The sequence below is a fragment of the Ursus maritimus genome, unplaced genomic scaffold (assembly GCF_017311325.1).
Source record: "Ursus maritimus isolate PB19 unplaced genomic scaffold, ASM1731132v1 scaffold_21, whole genome shotgun sequence".
Classification (NCBI taxonomy): domain Eukaryota; kingdom Metazoa; phylum Chordata; class Mammalia; order Carnivora; family Ursidae; genus Ursus; species Ursus maritimus.
The window spans coordinates 820,432-843,211 of NW_024424564.1; the positions used below are offsets into that span (position 1 = coordinate 820,432).

Genomic DNA, 22,780 nt, shown 5'->3' on the forward strand with positions numbered 1-22,780 from the left:
ATTTTAAGGCTGATAACTGCAAAGTTTTAAGACTGAAAATTCTATTTTTAAAAATTTACTTTTCATTTCTTAATTTAAAATTTTTTTAAGGACTGTATTTTTTAAAATTTAATCTCTACACCCGACTTGGGGCTCGAACTCATAACACCAATATCAAGTCACACATGCTCCACCAACTGAGCCAGCCAGGTGTCCCTGAAAACTTTTTTTTTTTTAATTTTATTTATTTTTTTGTCAGAAAAAGAGAGCACAAGCAAGGGGAGCAGTAGGCAGAAGGAGAAGCAGACTGCCCATTGAGCAAGGAGTCCCGTGTTGGGCTCAATCCCCTGCTGGGGGTTAATGCCCCAAGCGGAAGGCAGACACTTAACTGACAGAGCCTTCCAGGCGTCCCCTGAAAACTTTATTTTAATTAAATCAATATTCTTAAATTTATTGTAATACCTAATATTTTCCCAGATCATATGAACATGAAATTCATTTTGGATTTAGTTTCTATTTTATTTCTGAGAATTTTTATGAATACTAAATATATGTGAGTGCATTTTTTTTTTTTTTTTGTCTTCTTTGATGTGGCCTCTTCCCTACCTTTAGTTGTGGAGCTTATTCTGCCAGTCTTCAGGTCAATTTGTGGCCTACTTTGGATGATTTGATAATTATCTAGTTGTATTTGTGGGATAAGTGAGTCTAGGGTCCTCCTACTCTGCCTCCATCTTCCAATCTCCTTCTGATACTGTCTACTTTAAGAGGAAGAAATGGTATTAAATGTTAGGATGCATGAAGATCCTTCTTTTTTCTTTTCTTTTCTTGATCAATTTCTATTTCTTAGAGTAGTAGGACTGTAGAGAAATGGGAGCTGGGTGTCATATCTATTGAGCTTTGATTCTGTATTATTTTGTTTCCTTTTTTTCTAGGGATAAGAGATGTTCCACCAGGGGCGCCTGGGTGGCTCAGTTGTTAAGCGTCTGCCTTCAGCTCAGGTCATGATCCCTGCATCCTGGGATCAAGCCCCACATCAGGCTCCTCGCTCAGCGGGAAGCCTGCTTCTCCCTCCCCACTCCCCCTGCTTGCGTTCCCTCTCTCACTGTGTCTCTCTCTGTCAAATAAATAAAATCTTAAAAAAAGAGAGAGATGTTCCACCAATTTCTGACCAAAGTTAAGAATTTCTGAATGATCAGATTGTTTACTTACAGAATGTAGAGAAAGAAAAGAAATTGGATGGATGATTCCTGAAACTTCTTATCCAGTAGTTCCAGTTATAAAGTTTAGCCTGCCTTGTCCTAATATCATCTTTTGAATGTAACTAAGATACTAGTTTTTGGAAATACTCACTTCACATCGTCCAATCTGGATTATACAGTACCCATAGGGATACACACTGGGAGATAGTAGAGTAATTAATCATAATGGAGCTAATATCTGTTGAGTGTTCACCAAGTGCCAAAGACTTTCCTAAGGGCTTTATGTGTATTGTCTTATTTCACTACAATTTTAGGAAATAGATACTCTTTCTTTATCCTGTTTTACAGATGAGAAAAGATTCAGACATATGAGGGAATTTTCTGTGTCACTCAGTTTGTGACAGAACTGGACTACAACTTAGATTTGATTCCAAAGGCTAATGAAATAGGTATTATCTCTATTTGCAAATGAGTGGTTTAGAGATGTTAAGTACCTTAATGTAAAGTCACTTAAGTAATAATGATGGTGTCAGCATTTGAACTCATGGTCTGTCTTTCTCTAAAACTCATGGTTTTAACTATTGAAATTCTTTTTTTTTTTTAGATTTATTTATTTTATTTGAGAGATAGCACCAGTGGCAGAGGGAGAGGGAGAGAGAATCTCAAGCAGACTCTACACTGAGCTCAGAGCCCAAGGAGGGGCCCATGACCCTGAGATCACGACCTGAGCCAAAACCAAGAGTCAGGCGATTTACTGACTGCGCTACCCAGGCGCCCCTATTTTAAATTCTAAAATATCATTGGGCATTAAGGAATAAAGTAGGAGAACAAAACACGTTGAGAATGTTAGAGATTTTAAAAAGTTAAAATAGGTTGACTGGCATTATAAATCCCATTATAAATCAGGTCTTAGAGATTAAGGTTTTTGTATGACGTTGTTAGGCTAAGGGAGAAGAAATCAACTAAGGGCCTGAATGGCAAGGATGACTTGGCATATAATGAATGAGAATCTCTGAGGGCCGAAAAGGGACTTTAAAACAATATGGTGGCCTGAGAGATGCCGTTAGTAATTCATTTACTGCATTCGGCTGCTGTTCTTCCAGGCTCCGTTGCAGTTCCCACATCGAGGCTGTTCCCACCCTTCCTGTGTCCCTTGAGCTGAGCAGGCACTTCCTGTCCTATTGGAAATGAAAGTTAGAGATTGGGGGTGGTGTGTGGTATGTGTGTATTTACTCTGCACATTGTTAGTACTGTCTGTCCCATTATCATAGCAAAAAGGTGACTGGAAAACTGGAATAGAGACTGGGACTTCATTTAAGGCAGGGTTTGGGCTTAAGGTTTGCTGTGGCAAAGCAGACAGGGTTAATTTGTGTTATCTGTGATAACACAAAGGGAATATCTGTGATGGCACACGGTGACCTGAAGAAGGGATTTGAAGGCTTTGATTTTACATCCCTATTCCATTTGGATTGGTAGGAGTTACTGGGTATCATTCTCGAATTTTTTTTCCTACAAGTTTTTTATTAAGGCTACTTCCACAGGCCATACTTTGAAACTGTTAGAGGTGAGTGTGGTCTCAACTGTGTTAGGTTCTTCTTCCCTAAGAACTTTGTATTTTCTTCTCTGTGAAGCATATGCTTTTTAAAAGTAATTTTTTCCTACAGCTCAGAGACAACTTGAAGCAAACATTCCAACTCTGTGAACTTCAGTTTGGGCATAAATTCCAGGTTTGGTGAGTAACTCTTAATTGTTTGAGCTTCATGGATCTTGAAGACAGAAAATGGGGGGATAAAGAGTCAAACAAGATAGCTTACAGTTGAAGAAACTGCTAGGTAGGCAGGGTTGCCTCAGTAAAGCTAGGGGGAAAGAACATAAACCACTAGACACCAAATCTGTGACCTAGTCCAGTTTGATAATTCCTTCTTAAGTATGAAAAATGCCTGGGGGAATCTGAAAAGGAGTGAGAGGCATTAGCCCATCAGCGTGACCCAAGAGGAATAGAACAATCCAAGGATCTGAAGCTAGTTACTTCCCCTACTCTGTCTCTGCTCTTTGGCGAGCTCTTCTGTTTGTTCCTTCTTCACGCATGATCACTGTAAGTGTAACGTGTGGGAAAAGCCCTGAGCTCATCTCACATATCCGTTCTCAGTATGGCTGTCCTCACATGTTCTCTGAGGCAGTGTGTCCCAGTGGCCCCTTTAAAATCAAGCTTGAAAGCTGCTTCTAAGTCTTATAGCTCTAAGGCAAAAAAAAAAAAAAAAAAAATCCTTGGTGTCTTTTCAGGGGAATCAGTTTGTTCTTATTGGAAAAGGAATGGAGTTGAAAGAGGTAGACCTAAGACTTTTCTTTTTGCTTTAACTACCAAGACTGTGAAAAATAACATCTGGGGCATTAGGACCCAGTGGAAGTGTCTCATTCAGACTCTTGGTTAACTTCTCTCAGTGACGTAAACAAGCAGCCCTAGCTCATTCTCTACCCACCCCCCCATCCCTCTCCCTCTTGCTCCTTTTCTCCCCCTTTCTCCTCCCCCTCCCTTTTCCCTCTCATTTTCTCTTTCCCCCTCTCTTCCCCCTCCCTTTCCCTCTCCCTCTTCTCTCTCTCAGCTCCCTTACATTAAAGAGAAAATGCTGCTATCAGTGACTTCCAGGCCTGGGATTTCGACTTTTGGCTATAACAAGAACAACAAGAAGGTAGGGAAAAGTGCTTTTTTGGAATCCAGCGACTTCCTTTCCTGGGGATCCGGGAGTGCCCTTGGCTTTAACATTCTTCCTAAGAGGAGATCGAAATTCCTCTCTCCACTCAGCGCCTCTCCCTTTTCCAGCTCTTCTTTCGGCATCTTTTCTCACCTGGTTTTGAAGTTCCAGCAGCTTATAGTCCTTGTGTGTGAGGCCTGAGAAGGCGGGGGAATTAAAAACGAATCAGGCTTGTAAGTTTGTATCTTTGTGGAATGAAGTTAGTTTGACTTCCTGCTGATATACCCAGTCTCCACTGGGATAATATGTCATCTCGAACCCTGGTCCCCTGCCCACTCCCTCCAAGGTTATTTTGATCTTTTTGATGAACTGTTTCTATGTGCACCCCCCCTTTCTTTCTACCCACTCCACCAGCATTATCAGGTAGCTGAAATATATAGTCCGTGAAATCACAACAGCTTCGTCAAGAACTGGGTATACTCTTCTAGACTAGGTAGAGACCCTACCCCACCCCTCCTATAGGGAGGGAGTCCTAAGAGAGAACATACAGCAGAAAGCTCTATGATTCTTTGGGTTCTGCTGCTGAGCTGGTGCTTGGACCTTTGCTGATAGCCAGGCTCAGCAGGGATCCTTAGAGTCTTAGTGATTAACCCACGGTTGCCAGAGAATTGTGGTGTGCTTGGGAGCATGGGCAGTCTCATGAGAGGTGGACCATCATACTGACATTCACCAGAGAATATCCTTGGTAGTTTCTTGGCATTTCAGGGCACATAGTCCTGATTAGGAGGAACCTCATGATGTAGGAGAAAGACCCTTGACCCTCTCTCTTGGCATGTAGTTCTTTGAAGAAAAAAGATGTCATGGGTGTAGGGATCTTTTGCCCATCTGATGGAGTGTTGGAGGGTTCTGGAAGGATTCCTGCTGCTTTCTCATATATCTAAAGATACTGTTATAGGTAATTTAAACAAAGTGAAAGGAGTGGGTAATGTTTAGAACTAGAACACTTAGTGTCAGTTTATAATGGTATTCATTCTGTTTATATCCTTAAGAAATATGGGTCCATATATGTTTGTTGGTTATCAATAATACACATACACATATGAATATATAATTTTGATAGAAGAATTTTTTAAAAAAGATTTAGAGAGCTCACGAGTGGTGGGGGAGGGGCAGAGGGAGAGGGAGAAGCACCACCTACGTGGTGCTCAATGCAGGGCTCCATCCCAGGACCCTGAGATCATGACACAAGCCAAAGGCAGGTGCTTAACCAACTGAGCCACCTGCTCACCCCCAGAAGGATATTTCATCTGTTTTTATTCCTTTCAAATTTTATATAGTACTATATGAAACTTTCCTTAATTTTTTTTCTTCACGTCTCTCAGGTTACCCAGACCCATTAAGATAAAGTAAAAAGAATTCCAAAAGTTAGTTTTTTTCCTCTTAGGGGTTTCACGTATTCAGTGCTATCTAAAATCTTCTCTTAGCTGTCTTCACTCCCTTTCTATCTTGTAGTGTAGGAAACATTTAACCACCTTCTATTTTTTTCTTTTTAAAGATTTTATTTATTTATTTGACATAGACAGCTAGCGAGAGAGGGAACACAAGCAGGGGGAGTGGGAGAGGAAGAAGCAGGCTCCCAGCGGAGGAGCCTGATGTGGGGCTCGATCCCAGAACACTGGGATCACGCCCTGAGCCGAAGGCAGATGCTTAACGACTGTGTCACCCAGGCGCCCCCATTTAACCACCTTCTAAATCTAGGATACCGTAGGGGATAAAGAGGTATAATAGTGGTCTAGGATTCACATCTCATATCTCTTCTGATAACTTGTAAGGTTTGAGAAGCAATCAAGAGTTGTGTGGGTTCTTACAGGTCAGTGTTATGATGACATCACTTTGTGGCTGTATATATGACTCCTCGTATGTGTACATAGGTTGGTAAATATTGAGTATATTTAAAGCATTATTGCATTGCTCTTTGTGTTGACATGCAGTGCTTAATGTGTTTCTCTTTTAGGAAGAGTGTTTAGATGGATTTGTTCATGTAATTTGTAAATTTTTACACCCAAAGTTACGTTTTTCACACTTTTTAAAAAGATTTTATTTATTAGAGAGAGAGAGTGAAGAGGGGAGGGGCAGAGCGAGAGGGAGAAAGAGCCTCAAGCAGACTCTGTGCTGAGCCTGGAGCCATTGCAGGGCTTGGTCCCAGGACCCTGAGATCAAGACCTGAGCCAAAACCAAGAGTCAGCCGCTTAACCAACTGTGCTACCAGGCACCGGCAAGGTTACATTTTTAAAATAATTTTTAGTTTTTAGTAATAAATTTAAGACATGCCCACTAAAAAAAAAAAAGTAAGCATAAAGAGGTATGTAAAATAAAATGTTTAAGTCTTCCTTTCCTGTCCTAAAGTTTCTTACCCAAATCCCACCCCTCAAGGAAAATAAGTGGTAGCAATTTGGTGTATGTATCCTACTAGACTTTTCTATGACAAAGTTAAGTTTCAATTTTGACATTGGCTTATTTGCCATTTCTATTAATAATTCAGTTTCTCAAGTAGATCAAATCTATGTGAAAAAGTTCTTAGACCTGTCCAAAATGTTTGAAAAACTGAAGAAGAACAACCAAAATTTAAACTTTTGAAAAATACAAATTCTAAATATCTGCTTTTATTGTCTGTCATTATGTAATACAAAAATCTAGGTATAATCGATTGTAGAGATCTGCTTTCTTTCTTTCTTTTTTTTTTTTTTTTTTAAAGATTTATTTATTTATTTAACAGAGATAGAGACAGCCAGCGAGAGAGGGAACACAAGCAGGGGGAGTGGGAGAGGAAGAAGCAGGCTCATAGCAGAGGAGCCCGATGTGGGGCTCGATCCCAGAACGCTGGGATCACGCCCTGAGCCGGAGGCAGATGCTCAACCGCTGTGCCACCCAGGCGCCCCAGAGATCTGCTTTCTTGAAGGAGAATTTTTACGTCAGAATTTACGATAGTCATTACTTCTAGTTTGTGGAGTAGCAGTAATCACCAGTAAGCTCAGAAGAGCTATTTATATACCAGTGTTGTGACTTTTTTGAAAGTGTATTAATTTTATTTACTTGACTTTAAAAAGTAGGATTGTTTTATTTTGAAGCATATTTGTATACTCCACTTGTCGGGGAAGTTGTTACCTGAGGAGTCCACGACACAGTTTTCTTACTGTTTATGACTGTGGTAAATACAGGAATACAACCAGCGAGTGTATAATTCCTAATAAAGGCAGATTCTTTCTCAAGATGTAGTGTTGAATATCCATTCTTTTCTTGGAATTCAAATAGTCACAGAAAGGGGATTGTGGATTTCAGAGTCTGATTCTGCAACATAATGTAGTGCCTGTTTTAAAAATGTCTGTTTTAATGGCCTTCAATTACTCTTTGGTTCATTTAAAAGAAATGAAAAGTAAAAAGATCAGAGTTCTAGGGTCTCAACACTTTCTTCAACGTTTGAAAGAGTTGCCTTGGTAGAGAGATTTGAGTATAGGTGAGACTGAAAGAGGAAATGTTTGGAACTAAAGGAATCTCAGACTTGTAAAGGGCCTAACCACGCCTTCCCTGACATCATCTTCCTGGCATGTGTTATTATAATTTAACTCCTCAGAGCATCAACAACTATTTCCTGTGGAAAAAAAAGAAAAGAGATTGTGTTTAACTTGGGATAATTTGCCTTGCCTAACCTATTTTGCATAAATTTCTATTTCTTCTTGATCTTAACATATTGAAGACCAGTGTGGTGGGGGGGGGGTTGGAAGCAATGATGGGAGTAGAACTGACTGGTGGCCATTGTTAGGTCTTCACTCTTTGAGAAGCAGGAGTTACCTGAAGGTTTTTAAGTATTTACTCAAGAGAGAAGAAAGTGGGAAGCAATGCTATAATCGTTTATACTTATAACAGGGAAGGATGATTTTTGTGTGTTTACTACATTTTCAGCTAGTTTTCATCAAATCAGACTTATTAAAACTGAGGACTAAGAACTTTTAGGTCTAGCATCTCTTGACTGGGGGCAGCTATTCTGTTGTCCGTAATAAAGTTGATTCAGTTAGTTTAAGTTGAGTGGTAATGCCTTTCCTTTGATCCCTCCCTTACCTTTTGAGCCCTACTAAACTAATTTATGCACTCATTACTGATTATCTTTACAACTATAATAGGTATCCCACGTGATAGCCTTGCCTCCTAGTTCTCCCCGCCTTGCCCCCAAATAACTTTAAAGGATTTTTTTTTTAAGATTTTATTTATTTATTTGACAGAGATAGAGACAGCCAGCGAGAGAGGGAGCACAAGCAGGGGGAGTGGGAGAGGAAGAAGCAGGCTCATAGCGGAGGAGCCTGATGTGGGGCTCGATCCCATAACGCTGGGATCACGCCCTGAGCTGAAGGCAGACGCTTAACTGCTGTGCCACCCAGGCGCCCCTAAAGGATTTTTTTTTTAAGATTTTTTGTTTATTTATGAGAGAGAGAGAGAGCACGAGAGCAAACATGAGAGCAGGGGAGCAGAGGGAGAGGGACAAGCCAACTCTGGTCTTAGCACAGAGCCCGCCCTGGGGCTCGATTTCAGTACCCTGAGATCATGACCCGAGCGAAAAACAAGAGTCAGTCACTTAACTGACTGAGCCACTGAGGCACACCCCCCCCAGCCAATGACTTTATATTTGCTGCCATGACAGTCTTCCAACATCCCAGCAGTCAGTCTAGTGCTGAGCATTTCTTGTATAAAACCCTTTAATGGCTGTATATTACCTGCTAAGCAAAGCCCACATCCTAGCCCAATACCCACTGTTTATCCAGCCTTTCCTTTTTTTTTTTTTTATTTAAAAAAATTTTAGTGGGGTGCCTGGGTGGCTCAGTTGTTAAGCATCTGCCTTCGGCTCAGGTCATGATCCCAGAACCCTGGGATCAAGCCCCGCATCGGGCTCCTTGCTCAGCGGGAAGCCTGCTTCTCCCTCTCATACTCCCCCTGCTCGTGTTCCCTCTCTCGCTGTGTCTCTCTCTGTCAAATAAATAAAATCTTTTAAAAAATAAAAAATAAAATAATTTTGTTTTTTAAAAGATTTTATTTATTTATTTGATAGAGGGATAGCAAGAGAGAGCACAACCAGGGTGAGGGGCAGGCAGAGGAAGAGGGAGAAGCAGGCTCCCCACTGAATTAGGAACTGGATGTGATTGGGGCTGGATCCCAGGATCCCAGGATCATGATTTTAGCTAAAGGCAGATGCTTAACCAGCTGAGCCACCCAGGCACCCCTTAATTTTTATTTTGAATTTTTTTTTAAGTAGGCTCCATGCCCAGTGTAGAGCCCATTGCGGGGCTTGAACTCACAACCCTGAGATCAAGACATGAGCTGAGGTAGAGAGTCAGACTTGACCGACCTAGCCACCCAGGTGCCCTTATCCAGGCTTTCCTTATCTCCCCCACCTATGCCCCCCTTGATTCCATTATCTTCACTCTGCTTTACCCAGTTGTTTTACCTGCAGTTCTCTGGATATACCCTTGGATTACTGGTTTACCTTCTAGTTCCATAAGAAAATATGCTGTTAAGACAGAAAAATACAAGAAACAGGATGACATAAAATATAGATTAAGAGGTCAGATGGAATTATAATGCAGATGTGCAAACTATAGAGTTTTATCCTGGAAGATGAGGACTGAAGAGTACCCATTGTTTTTTGTTTTTTTTTTTAAATTTTATTAATTTTATTTTTTTAAAGATTTATTTATTTGAGGGGGGAGGGGAAGAGAGAGAAGAGAGAGGGAATCTCAAACAGACTCCCCGCTGAACGTGAGGCCCAATGTGGGGCTCGATCCCATGACCCTGAGATCATGACCTGAGCCGAAGTCAAGAGTCACTCAACTGATTGAGCCACCCAGGTGCCCCAGTACCCATTGATTTTTGTCACTGTAGAGGTGGTTGGCAATTTTGACAAGCTATTTCAGAGTGGGGAGCAGAAGTGAGGTTGTAGTGGGTTGATGATTATAAGAAGGTAATGAAGTATAGATGGTGTGTATGGACTAATTTAAGACCTTTAAGATGGAGAGCAGAACCCAATTAAAAAAATGGGCAAAATATATGAATAAGTATTTCTTCAGAGAAGATCTACAAATAGCCCTGAAAAAGGTGCTCAGCATTATTAGCCATCAAGGAAATGCAAGTCAAAACCACAATGAGATACCACTTCACACCCACTAGGATGCCTATAATCAAAAAGACAGGTAATAACATGGGGTAATTGGACTCTTCATACACTGTTTGCGGGAACATAAAAGTGGTGCAACTGCTTTGGAAAACAGTTTGGCAGTTCTTTAAAAGGTTAAACCAGTCAGGGTGCCTGGGTGGCTCAGTCGGTTGGGCTTCTGACTTTGGCTCAGGTCGTGGTCTCTGCTCAGGTCATGGCCTCAGGGTCCTGGGGTCCAGCGCTGCGTCGGGCTCCTGGCTCAGTGGGGAGTCTGCTTGTCCCTCTGCTCCTCCTCCCGTACCTCTGCGTGCGCTCGTGCTTTCTCTTTCTCTCTCTCTCCCCCCCCTCGTTCTCTCATAAATAAACAAACAAATAAAAAAGGTTAAACGCAGTCTTAGGTATATACCCAAGAGGAATTAAAACATGTCCACACAAAAACCTGTGCACAGTGTTTATAGCAACTGTATTCATAATAGCCAAAAAGTGGAAACAATCCAGATATCCACCAGCTGATGAATGGATAAATAAAATACGGTATGTACGTACCCATACAATAGAAGTTTTGGAATTTTATTCATCAATTAGAAGGAATAGAGTGCTGATCCATTCTACAAAATGGATGAACCTCGAAAAACATTATGTTAGGTCAAAGATGCCACTCACGAAGCCCACCTATTTTATGCTTCCATTTATATGAAATGTCCAGAATAGGCCAGTCTATGGAGATAGCAGATTAGTGGTTGCCTAGGTCTGGGGGAGAAGGGGATGGTTGGGGGAAAATAGGGAGTGACTGGTGATGGGTATTGGAATTTTTGGGGGGTCATAAAAATGTTCTAAAATTAATTGTGGTATTGGCTGTGAACCTGTGATCTAAATGCCTATATATATATATAAAGTTGTTATTTTAAAAAGATGGGGAACAGAGAAAGGAGAGAAAGGCAGAAAGAGGATAGGGGTGATATCGAGAGAATTTTCTTAAAGATGGGAGACATGGGAGCCAAAATGTAAAAAGAATAATGGTGAGTTACTTGATACTTATTTTCCAAATACATATGTTCCTGTTCTTGTTCCCTTCTTTTGTCTGATACTTTTGTTTTTGTTGTGCCTCCACTATTCAGCCTCTCTGATCCTTTGTTGTTGTTGCCCTCCCTTCCTTTTGGAATGGCCTTTCTGTTTGTTCCCTCCACCCACATTCATTAAACAGCTCCAGCAAGCTAGGCCCTGGGGCTAAGGCATGATCGTGGCTGTTCAACAGCTCACAGTTAAAACCATCTTGCAAAACCCTATCTATCTCTCAAGTTCAGCTGAAATGTTACCTCTTCTAGAAAGCTTCTCCTAGTTCCTCTACCTCCCAGCCCTCAATACGACTTTTCTTTCCTGAGCCTCTATAATATTTTGTATTTCATATATGGTAATTTATATAATTTTGCATTGTTTTGGAATCAGGTCATTGTCTTATCTTTATTGGAATATAAACTGTAAAGGTAGAGACAGGGTCATTCAGTTTATTATCCTCCAAAACACCTGATAACAGCCTCTTAAGCGTACCTAGTAGATACTGAAAAATACGTATTCTAATAAATGTAATTAAGCTGATGTTAGGCATTAAATTAAGGTTAAATGAAAGAAAGCAGCATGTATATTCTATCATGAAATATGGAGTTAGATCTGATTTCATGAAATCATGAAATATGGAGTTAGATCTGAATTTAATTGCGGCTTTTGTCATTATTAGCTGTGTGACTAGTTGCAAGTTTCTTAGGCTCTCTGACCTTGAGTTCTTCATCTTAAAGTGCAGATATACTTTATTGGTTATTTTGAGAATCGGTAATATTTGATAATATTTATAATCCTGCATCAGCGTGGATAAATAGACTTATTATTTCTCTTCTCTTCCCTCCCTCCCTCCCTCCCTTCTCCTTCTCCTTTTCTTCTCTTCTCTTCTCTTCTCTTTTTTCTTTTCTTTTCTTTTCTTTTCTTTTCTTTTCTTTTCTTTTCTTTTCTTTTCTTTTCTTTTCTTTTCTTTCTTTAATAAGCTCTACGCCCAACGTGGGGCTTGAACTCATGACTCCAAGATTAAGAGTCGCATGTTCTACTGACTTGAGCCAGCTAGGCTCCCCAACTGTTATTTCTTTTATCAAAAAAAGCCTTTTTTCTTGATGCCACTTCTTCCTCCAGCTGCTGCCCCATTTCTCTTCTCTTTACAGTAGAATATCTTGAAAGAGTTGTTTATTCAAGAGTTGTATATACTTGCTCTCATTAATTTCCTTGCATTATTTTTCTTTTATTATCATTTATTTATTTGAAATATTTAGTTAATTTATTATTTAATAGAGCACAAACACAGGGGAAGTGGCAGGCAGAGGAAGAGGGAAAAGCAGGCTCCCCATTGAGCGAGGAGCCAGATGCTGTGCTGTGTGGGGCAGGGGCAGGACCCGGACCCCAGAACCTGAGCCAAAGGCAGACGCTTAACAGACTGTGCCACCCAGGCGCCCCTCTTTTATTATCTTTAATATATTACTTGATAATACAAAAGATTACATGCAATTATAAAGCATAATAAAAAGATGAATACCTGTAAGCCCACCTTCCAATTTAAGAACTAGAATCATTTTCTATAAATCTCATATACTTAATGAGTATCTCCCTGTCCCTTCGCCTACCTCCCCTCTAGAGGTAGCCATTCTCCTAAATTTTATATTTATCATTCTGTTGCTTTTTAAAAACATAGTTAAAAATCATGTTTAATCTGCTTGTTTACATTATTCTAAATACTTTATGTGTATAGTTGTATAATTGTTTATATTATCTCACTTAATCCGTATAACTGTTTCATCATTATTATCCCTATTTTACAGATGAGAAAAAAAATCAGGTACAGAGAGTTTAATAATCACATTACTAGTGAACAGCCCAGTTAGGATTTGAACTCAGATAGTCTGGCTCCTAGTCTATGATGTCAACCACTACCATACTGCCTTATTGCAATACATAGTCCTCTGGCCTTCCCCCCCCCTTCTGTATTACATTTTCATGATTCATGTTCTGTACAGCTACGATTTATTCATTCTTCAATGCTGTATGATATTTCATTTTGTGAATATACCATGATTTATCCATTCTCCTGCCAATGAGTTTTTGGATTGTTTCCAGGTTTGTTATTACTAACATTGCTGCACTGAACATTCTCATATTTGTAGTACATTGGTGTAAGAATTTCTCTTGTGTTTGTACCCAGGAGTTGGATTGCTGAGTCATAAGGTATGTGAATATTCACCTTAAAAAGGTAATGCTAAATTGCTTTCCAAGTGTATCTGATTTGTTCCTCTCCACATTCTGTAAAATTTATTGTAGATTCCCATCCTCTCTACTTGTTCATTCTCTATTAAACCTAATCTAATTAGGCTTTTACTCCCGCCATTCTACCAGAACTGCTCTTAAGAAGGTCTGCTGTGAGGGGTGCCTGGGTGGCTCAGTCGGTTAAGCGTCTGCTTTGGCTCAGGTCATTGTCCCAGGGTCCTGGGATCAAGTCCCGCACTGGGCTCCCTGCTTGGCGGGGAGTCTGCTCCTGCCTCTCACTCTGCCTTCCCCCTCATGCTCTCTCTCTCAAATAAATAAAATCTTAAAAAAAAAAGAAAAAAAGGGAAAAAAAAAGGTCTGGAGTGACTTTCATGTTCTTGAATGGTCAGTTCGTGTCCTCATCTTATTTAATCTGTTGTCAAAATGGACACAGTTGATCACCCTATTCCTTGAAACACTTTCTTCATTTGTTTTACAGAACACCAATTTCTCCTGTTCCTCTAGTACCTGTGGCCTCTCCTCTTAAAGCTCCTTTGCTTGTTCCACTTTATTCTCATCTTTAAACCCTGCAGTTCCCCAGGATTCAGTCCTTGAGTTTCTTTTTTCTTCTTTTTAAAATTTAATTTAATTTTTTTTTTTTTTTAAGAGAAAGAGAGCATGCGTGCAGGTGCGTGTGTGCCCACAGGAGGAGTGGTGGGGAGGAGCAGAGGGAGAAAATCTTAAGCAGACACCACGGTCCTGACATAGGGCTTGATCTTAACGATGCTGAGATCATGACCTGAGCCGAAATCAAGAGTCGGATGCTTAATCTGCTGAGCCACCTAGGCACCCCTTGAGTTTCTTTTCTGTCTTTACTTCTCCCTTCATAACTTCATGCAGTCTCATAGCTTTAAATACCATTCATATCATGGGAACTCTCAAATTGTGTTTCCGACCTAGACTGCCTTCTTGCATTCCAGATTCATATATCTATTATCATCCTTGACATCTCCACTTAGATGTTTATTGGACATTTCAAACTTAACATGGCTAAAACAGAGCTCCTCCCTGCTTTCTATCTTCCTGCCAAACTGTCCTCAATATCTTCTCTATCTCCGTAAATGGTGACTTCATTTTCTCAGGTGCTCAGCCAAAAAGCTTGAGTTATACTTCTCTCTTTCTCATACAGCCCCATGTCTAATAGTGTAATACTAGTACCTATTTTATTGGACTGTTAGTAATTAATGCCTGGTACATAGTAAATTATCATTAAAGTTAGCAATTATAACAAACTATCCATGGAAAATATGGTCCCCTTCTCTCTATTCCTATCTGCATATGAAAAACTTTTTTTCCCCCTAAATTTTTATTTAGGAATAGAATTTAGTGATTCATCACTTACATATAACACCCAATGCTCAACACAAGTGCCTTCCTTAATACACATCACTCATTTAGCCTACCCCCCACCCATCTCCCCTCCGTCAACCCTCAGTTTGTTCAAAAACTTTTGTTTTTAAGATTTTATTTTTAAGTAATTTCTGCACCCAACATGGGACTCAAATTTACAACTCCAAGATTGAGAGTCACATGCTCCACTGAATGACCCAGCCATGTGCCCCTATTCCTATCTGCATATAAACAAGCTTATAATTTTTCCCATCTTAAACAAACAAAAGCAACCCCAAAGCAACCATACCCTGCTTTGATCCCATGTCTCCTGCCAGTACTGCCCATTTCTCTGATCTCTTTCATAATCAAACTTCCTGGAGTGCCTGGCTGGCTCGGTAGGTAGAGCATGTGACCCTTGATCTCAGGGTCTTGAGTTCAAGCCCCATGTTGGGTGTGGAGATTACTTAAAAAAAAAAAACAACTTATTGAAAGAGTAGTTCCTATGAAGTCTTCATTTCCTTACTTCTCACTCATTTTCTTATTTTTGTATTTTTTATTTTTAACTGTGGTATGGTACAATATATATAACAAAATTTACCATCTTACCCATTTTTTAAGTATACAGTATGTAATAATAATTTATTACATCATTGTGCAACCAATCTGAGAATTCTTTTCATCTTGCAGAACTGAAAGTCTGTACCCATTAAACAATTTCCCATTCTCTCCTCCTTCCAGTCCCTGGCACACACTGTTCTACTTTGTGTCTCTATGAATTCTCTAAGTATCTCAAAGAAGTGGAATCACACAGTATTTATCTTTTTGTGATTGGCTTATTTCACTTAACATAGTGTCCTCAAGATTCATCTGTGTTGAAACGTATGTCAGAATTTCCTTGCTTTTGGGGCACCTGGGTGGCTCAGTCATTTAAGTGTCTGCCTTCAGCTCAGGTCATGATCTCAGGGTCTTGAAATCCTGCCCTGCATCAAGCTCTCTGCTCAGCAGGGAGTCTCCTTCTCCCTCTCACTTTCCCTCTGTGCTCTTTCTCTCTCTCTAATAGATGAGTAAAAATCTTTAGAAAAAAATGTAGAATTTCCTTGCTTTTTAAGGTTGAATAATATTTCATCATATATATACCACATGTTGTGGTTCATCCATTTATCCATTCAACCCAAGTGAGGGACACTTGGGTTCCTTCCATCTTTTGGCTATTATGGATAAGGTACGTGAACATGGGTGTACAAAGATCTCTTCAAGACTCTGCTTTCAGTTTTCTTGGGTATATTACCAGAAGTGGAATTGCTGGATCATATGGTAATTCTATTTTTAATTTTTTGTGGAATCAACATGTTGTTTTCCATAGCAGTTGTACCATTTTACATTCGCACCAACAGTACACAAGGGTTCTGATTTCTTTACATCTTTGCCAACACTTACTTTCTGTTTTTTTCATAGTAGCTACTAATGCGTGTAAGATGGTATCTCATTGTGTTGTTGTTGTTGTTGTTGTTGTTGTTGTTGTTGTTGTTTGGTGAGCCCTATGCCCAGTGTGGGGCTTGAACTCACAACCTAGATATCAAGAACCTGGATATCAAGGGTTGCATGCTGTACTAAGTCAACCAGGCACCTCTTGTAATGGTTTTGATTTACATTTCTTTAATGATTAGTGATATTGAACATCTTTTCATGTGTTTGTTGGTTGGTTGCATATCTTCTTTGGAGAAATGCCTGAGTCTTTTGCCTATTTTTTAAATGGGATTATTTTTTTGTTGATGAGTTGTAGTTTGGATATTAACTCCTTATTAGATATATGATTTGCAAATATTTTCTCTTATTCTGTAGGCTGCCTTTTGACTCTGTTGATTGTGTCCTTTGAAGCACAGAAGTTTTTAATTTTGATATAGTCCAACTCATCTATTTTTTCTTTTGTTTTTTACTTCTGTTTGTCTTTTTGGTGTGTGTGTTTTTGGCAAGAAATTGCTAAATCCAATTTCATGAGGCTTTTCTCCTATGTTTCCTCCTCTTCCTCCTTCCCCCCATCCCTCCTCCTCCTCCTCTTTCTCCTTCTCCTTCTTTTAAGATTTTATTTATTTGAGGGAGAGAGAGAGAGAGCATGAGCAGGGGGAGGGGCAACGGGAGAAGCAGACTCTCCACTGAGCAGGGGGCTCAACAGTGGTCTGGAACCCAGGACCCTGAGATCATGACCTGAGTCGAAGGCAGATGCTTAATTAACCAACTGAGCCATCCAGGTGCTCCTCCTAGGTTTTTTTCTAAGAGTTTTATAATTTTAACTCTACGTTTAGGTGTTTGATCTATTTTAAGTTAACTTTATATATGGTATTAAGTAATGGTCCACCTTCATTCTTTTGCAGGTGGATATTCAGTTTTCCCAATGTCATTTATTTAAGACTGTCCGTTCCCCATTGAATGGTCTTGGCACTCTTCTTGAAATCCTTTGACCATATGTCCAAGGGTTGGTTGGTTGGTTGGTTGGTTTCTTTCTTTGTTTCTTTTTTTAAGATTTTATTTATTTATTTGTCAGAGAGAGAGAGCTCACAAGCAAGGGGGGCGGGGTGGCAGAGGGAGAAGCAGGCTCCCAGCTGAGCAAGGAGCCAATGTGGGACTCAATCCTACGACCCTGGGATCATGACCTGAGCCGAAGGCAGACGTTTAACCAACTGAGCCACCCAGTTGTCCAATTTTAGATGTATATTGCCTTCCTGCTGTAGAAGATAAGGATTTGATTGGTTTTGGTTTTGTTTTTGTTTTTGTTAGAAACCTACCTTTTCCTTTCCCTTGCAAGGGTTTTAGGATCTTTAGCCCAGTGTTTAAAAAATTTCATGATGATGAACCTTGTATGGGTTTTATTTATTTAGAGTTGTATACTAATTTCAACCTGGAAATACATATCCTTTGGTTTTAGGGTTTTTTGTTGTAATTTATTCCCTTCATTTTGCTCTGTGTGTTCTTTTTGAAGTCCTGTTTTTTGTTTTGTTCTGTTTTTATAACAAATAACATTAAAAAAATTTTTTTAAAGTAATCTCAACACATAACATGGGGCTCGCAGTCATGACCCCAAGATCAAGAGTCCCATGCTCCACCAACTGAGCCAGCCAGGTGCCCCTGAAGCCCTGTTTTTGTATAGGACTTCCCACATCAGTATTTTCCTTCTATTTTCTTTAATATTTTCCTTTTTTTTTTAAAGCTTTATTTTCTGGGATATTTCCTCTATCTTCTGTTTATCTTCTAGCCCTTCTATGGATTTTTTTGTTATCTTCTGTCATACTGTTAATTTCTAAGAACTTTTTTTGTATTTGTATGTTCCTTTTTCTGTCGAAATCTGTTTTCGCTTCATAGATAAAAAAGTTTTGTTTGAATCTCTTAAGACTGTTCATTAAGTTTTCTTCTTTTGTCTCTTTTTCTTTTGAGTTTCTTTTTCGTTTTAGTCTTTGACTTCAGAGGTTTTCTTTAGATGTCTTATGATTTTTGGCTGTTTAAGTGAAAGGCATTAAAAGACCAGATGGAAATGCTGTTGGCATGGGAAAACCTTACCAAATTGTAGACTTCACTATAGGTGATAAAAGCTGTTGCATAGGGAGGGGCCTGAATATCATCATTTATAGAGCTTTTCTATTGTGGTGGTGTGTTTCCCCAGAGGGAAATACTCCAGTCTCCTAAGAAGGGTGGGGTTGGAGAAATGGCTGACAATATTGCTTAATCCTCATGTTTTCATTTTTCTATTTATTCCCACCCAGCTCTGTTTGGTGGCTATGAAACCAGAGTCCCTCTGGTTCAACCTCCCCAAAGAATAAACTGGTTGTCTTGTGGAGGAGAGATAGAAGTGGGGTAGTGGTAGCCTGATTGTGTGGCTAACACCTCTGTCTTTTTAGGTACTTGGTGCCTCTAGTTTTTGAGTGTTTGTGGAATTTTACAGAATTACCGTTCTCCTAGTTTGCTTCCTATAAGGTTTTAGCTTTCTTTGCTCCTCTAAGTTATATGTCACTTATCTATCTGGTGTCCAGGGTCTAAAATGTTGGGATTATCTGTTTTCTATGTCCTTTGAAATTTTTCATTAATTTATTTATTTAAAGTTTTAATTTATTTTTTTACTAATCTCTACACCCAACGTGGACCTTGAACTCACGACTCTGAAATCAAGAGTCACATGCTCTTTTTTTTTTTTTTTAAGATTTTATTTATTTATTTGACAGAGATAGAGACAGCCAGGGAGAGAGGGAACACAAGCAGGGGGAGTGGGAGAGGAAGAAGCAGGCTCCCAGCGGAGGAGCCCGATGCGGGGCTCGATCCCAGAACGCCAGGATCACGCCCTGAGCCGAAGGCAGACGCTTAAGGACTGAGCCACCCAGGCGCCCCAAGAGTCACATGCTCTTCTGACCGAGAGGCACCCCTGTGTCTTTTTTAAACCTTTACAATAATTTTAGTGGGATTTGGGAGGCTCTAGAGATGATTACATACATTCAATTCAGAATCTTCTATTCATGCTTCATTCCCCTCAGTCTAGCTTTTGCCGCTCTAAAGTAGGTCATCATAGTTGTCAGGTGCTTCCCCCCACCCCAGTTTTATTGAGATATCATTGACGTATAACATTCTGTAAGTTTAATGTATAAAACGTGATGATTTGATACACATTTGTTTTGCAAAGGTTTGCCACACCAAAGTTAGTTAATATATCCTTCACCTCACATAATTACCGTTTTGTTATTACCACGAGCACATGAAAGCACTACTGTCCTCGCAGCTTTGAAGTACACAGTACAGTAGTTTTAAACTACAGTCGTCATGCTGTACATTAGATCCCTGGAACTTGCTCGTCTCCTAACTGGAAGTTTGTACCCTTTGACCAGTAGCTCCCTATTTGCTCCTCCCCTCAACCCTTGGCAACCACCGTTCTCCTCTCTGCTCCTATGAGTTTGATGTTTTTTAGATTCCACATATAACTGAGATCATACAGTATTTGTCTTTCTCTCTCTGACTTATTTCACTTAGCATAATGCTGTACAAGTCTGTCCGTGTTTTCACAAATAGCAGAATTACCTTTTTATGGCTGAATAATATTCCTTTGTGTATGTATACAACCTTTTGTTCATTCATCCATCAGTGGACACTTAGATTGGTCCCATGTGTTGGCTATTGTGAGTGATGTTTCAGTGAACATGGGACTCCAGATATCTCTTTGAGAAAGTGATTTTATCTCCTTTGGATATATATCCAGAAGTGGGATTGCTAGATCTAATGGATTTCTTTCTTTCTTTCTTTTAAGGATTTTATTTGTTTATTTCAGAGAACGAGAGAGAGAGCGTGCTCGCATGTGAGCAGGGAGGGAGGAGGGTAAAGGGAGAAGGAGAGGGTAAGAATCTCAAGCAGACTCCACACTGACCGTGGAGACCAATGGGGGCTTGATCCCACAACCCTGAGTTCATGAACTAGCTGAAACCAAGAGTCAGATGCTCAATGGGCTGAGCCACCCAGGTGCTCCATGGATTTCTATTTTTAATTTTCTTTCTTTTAATTTTTATTATTTTAAAGATTTTATTTGTCAGAGAGAAAGAGAGAGAGAGCACATAAGCAGGGGGAGCAGCAGGCAGAGGGACAAGCAGGCTCTCTGCTGAGCAAGGAGCCGGATGCGGAACTCAATCCCAGGACTCTGAGACCATAACCTGAGCCGAAGGCAGATGCTTAACCGAATGAGCCACCCAGGCGCCCCTATTTTTAATTTTCTGAGAAACCTCCATACTGTTTTCCATATGTACTAATTTACATTTCTACCGGTGGTGCACCAGAGTTCCCTTTCCTCCTCATCCTTGCCAGCATTTGTTCTCTCTTGTTTTTATGATAGTCATTCTAACAGGTGTGAGGTGATGTCTTGTAGTGATTTTGATTGGTGTTTCCCTAAGGATTAGTGACATCGAGGACTTTTTTATGTAGCTGTTGACCATTTGTATGTATTCTTTGGAAAAATGTCTATTTAAGTTTTCTGCCCATTTTTTAATTGGATTTTTTTGCTATCGATTTGTATGAGTTCCTTTTATATTTTGTATGCCAACTCCTCATCAACTATATAGTTTGCAAATATTTCTTTCATTCAGTAGGTTGCCTTTTCATTTTGTTGATGGTTTCCTTCTCTGTGTAAAAGCTTTTTATTTTAACGTAGACCCAAAAGTTTATTTTTACTTTTGTTTTCCTTGCCTCAGGATTAAGTATGTTTAAAAAAAAAAATGCTGCTAAGGCTGATATCAAAGAAATTACCGCCTATGTTTTCTTCTAGGAGTTTTATGGTTTCATGTCTCGCATTTAGATCTTTAATCCATTTTGAATTTATTTTTGTGTATGGGTATAAGAAAGTGGTCCACTTTAATTTTTTTTGCATGTAGATGTCCAGTTCATATATGGCCTTTATTATGTTGAGTTATGTTCCTTCTATATCCAATTTGTTGAACATTTTTATCATGAAAGGAAGTTGAATCTTGTCAGTTTCTTTTCCTGTCTCAAGATGATCGTATGATTTTTGTTTTTCATTCTATTAATGTGATATATCACGTTTATTTATTTTTTTAAAGATTTTTTTTTTTTATTCGACAGAGATAGAGACAGCCAGCGAGAGAGGGAACACAAGCAGGGGGAGTGGGAGAGGAAGAAGCAGGCTCATAGTGGAGGAGCCTGATGTGGGGCTCGATCCCATAACGCCGGGATCACGCCCTGAGCCGAAGGCAGACGCTTAACCGCTGTGCCACCCAGGTGCCCCGATATATCACATTTATTGATTCCTATATGTTGAAACATCCTTGCATCTTGGGAGTAAAGCTGACTTGATCATGGTGTATGGTCTTTTTAATGTGCTGTTGAATTTATTTTGCTAGAATCTTGTTGAGAATTTTTATTTCTTTACTCATCAGGGATTTTGGTCTGTTTTTTTTTTTTTTTTTTTTTTTTAAAGATTTTATTTATTTATGTGACAGAGAGACAGCCAGCGAGAGAGGGAACACAAGCAGGGGGAGTGGGAGAGGAAGAAGCAGGCTCATAGCAGAGGAGCCTGATGTGGGGCTCGATCCCATAACGCCGGGATCACGCCCTGAGCCGAAGGCAGACGCTTAACCGCTGTGCCACCCAGGCGCCCCGGTCTGTTGTTTTCTCATAGTGTCCTCATCCGACTTTGATATCAGTGTAATGCTGGCCTCACAAAATGAGTTTGGGAATGTTTCCTCCTCTTCAGTTTTTGGAAGAGTTGAGAAGAAGTGGTGTTAATTCTTCTTTCAGTATTTGATAGAATTCTCCCATGAAGCTGTGTGGTCCTGGGCTTTTCTTTGTTGAGGGGTGTTTGATTACTAATTCAGTCTCCTCAGTTGTTACTGGTCTATTCAGATTTTCTGTGTATTTTGTCTGTTTTTATGATTAAGACTTGGTAGGTTATATGTTTCTAGGAATTTATCTATTTCTTCTAGGTTATCGAATTTGGTGGTGTATAATGGTTCATGGCAATCTCTTACGATCCTTTGTATTTCTGTGGTGTCAGTTGTAATGTCTCTTATGTATAATTTTGAGGTCTCTTTTTCTTGGTAAGTCTAGCTAATGTGTGGTCAATTTTGTTTATCTTTTCAAAAAACCAGCACTTGTTTGTCTATTCTCTATTTCTGCTCTGATCTTCATTCTCTCAATAATTCCTTGAGGTTTTTTGAGATTTTTGTTTCTCAATGTAGGCATTTATTGCTATAAACTTCCCTCTTTGCATTATTTTTGCTGCATATCATGAATTTTGGTAGGTTACATTACCATTTTTATTTGCTTCAGCACTTTAAAAATTTCATCTTTGACTCATTAGGCTGTTCAGGAGTGTATTGTTTAATTTCCACATTATTTGTTAATTTTCTAATTTTCTTCCTGTTACAGATTTCTAGTTTCATACCATTTTGGCCAGAAAAGATACTTGGTATGATTTCAGTATTTTTGAATTTGTAAAGATTTATTTTGATATTTAATACATGCTCTGTCCTGGAGTATGTTCCATGTGTACTTGAAAAGAA

At 39.6% G+C, this 22,780-nt stretch overlaps 1 protein-coding gene across 4 annotated transcripts in view; it reads left to right on the forward strand.

The window, feature by feature from the left end:
- Nucleotides 1-3,690: 3,690 nt before the first annotated feature.
- Nucleotides 3,691-22,780, forward strand: part of RBMS2 (RNA binding motif single stranded interacting protein 2) — a 60,804-nt gene continuing 41,714 nt past the window's right edge. For 3 of the 4 annotated variants that reach the window (XM_040637137.1, XM_040637138.1, XM_040637136.1), the window contains exon 1: nt 3,709-3,868. In XM_040637137.1, coding sequence (XP_040493071.1) covers nt 3,803-3,868 — 66 coding nt within the window. In that variant the 5' untranslated portion in view covers nt 3,709-3,802. Of the gene's footprint in view, nt 3,869-22,780 lie in introns of all 4 variants that reach the window. The other variant, XM_040637139.1, reaches the window with a different exon arrangement.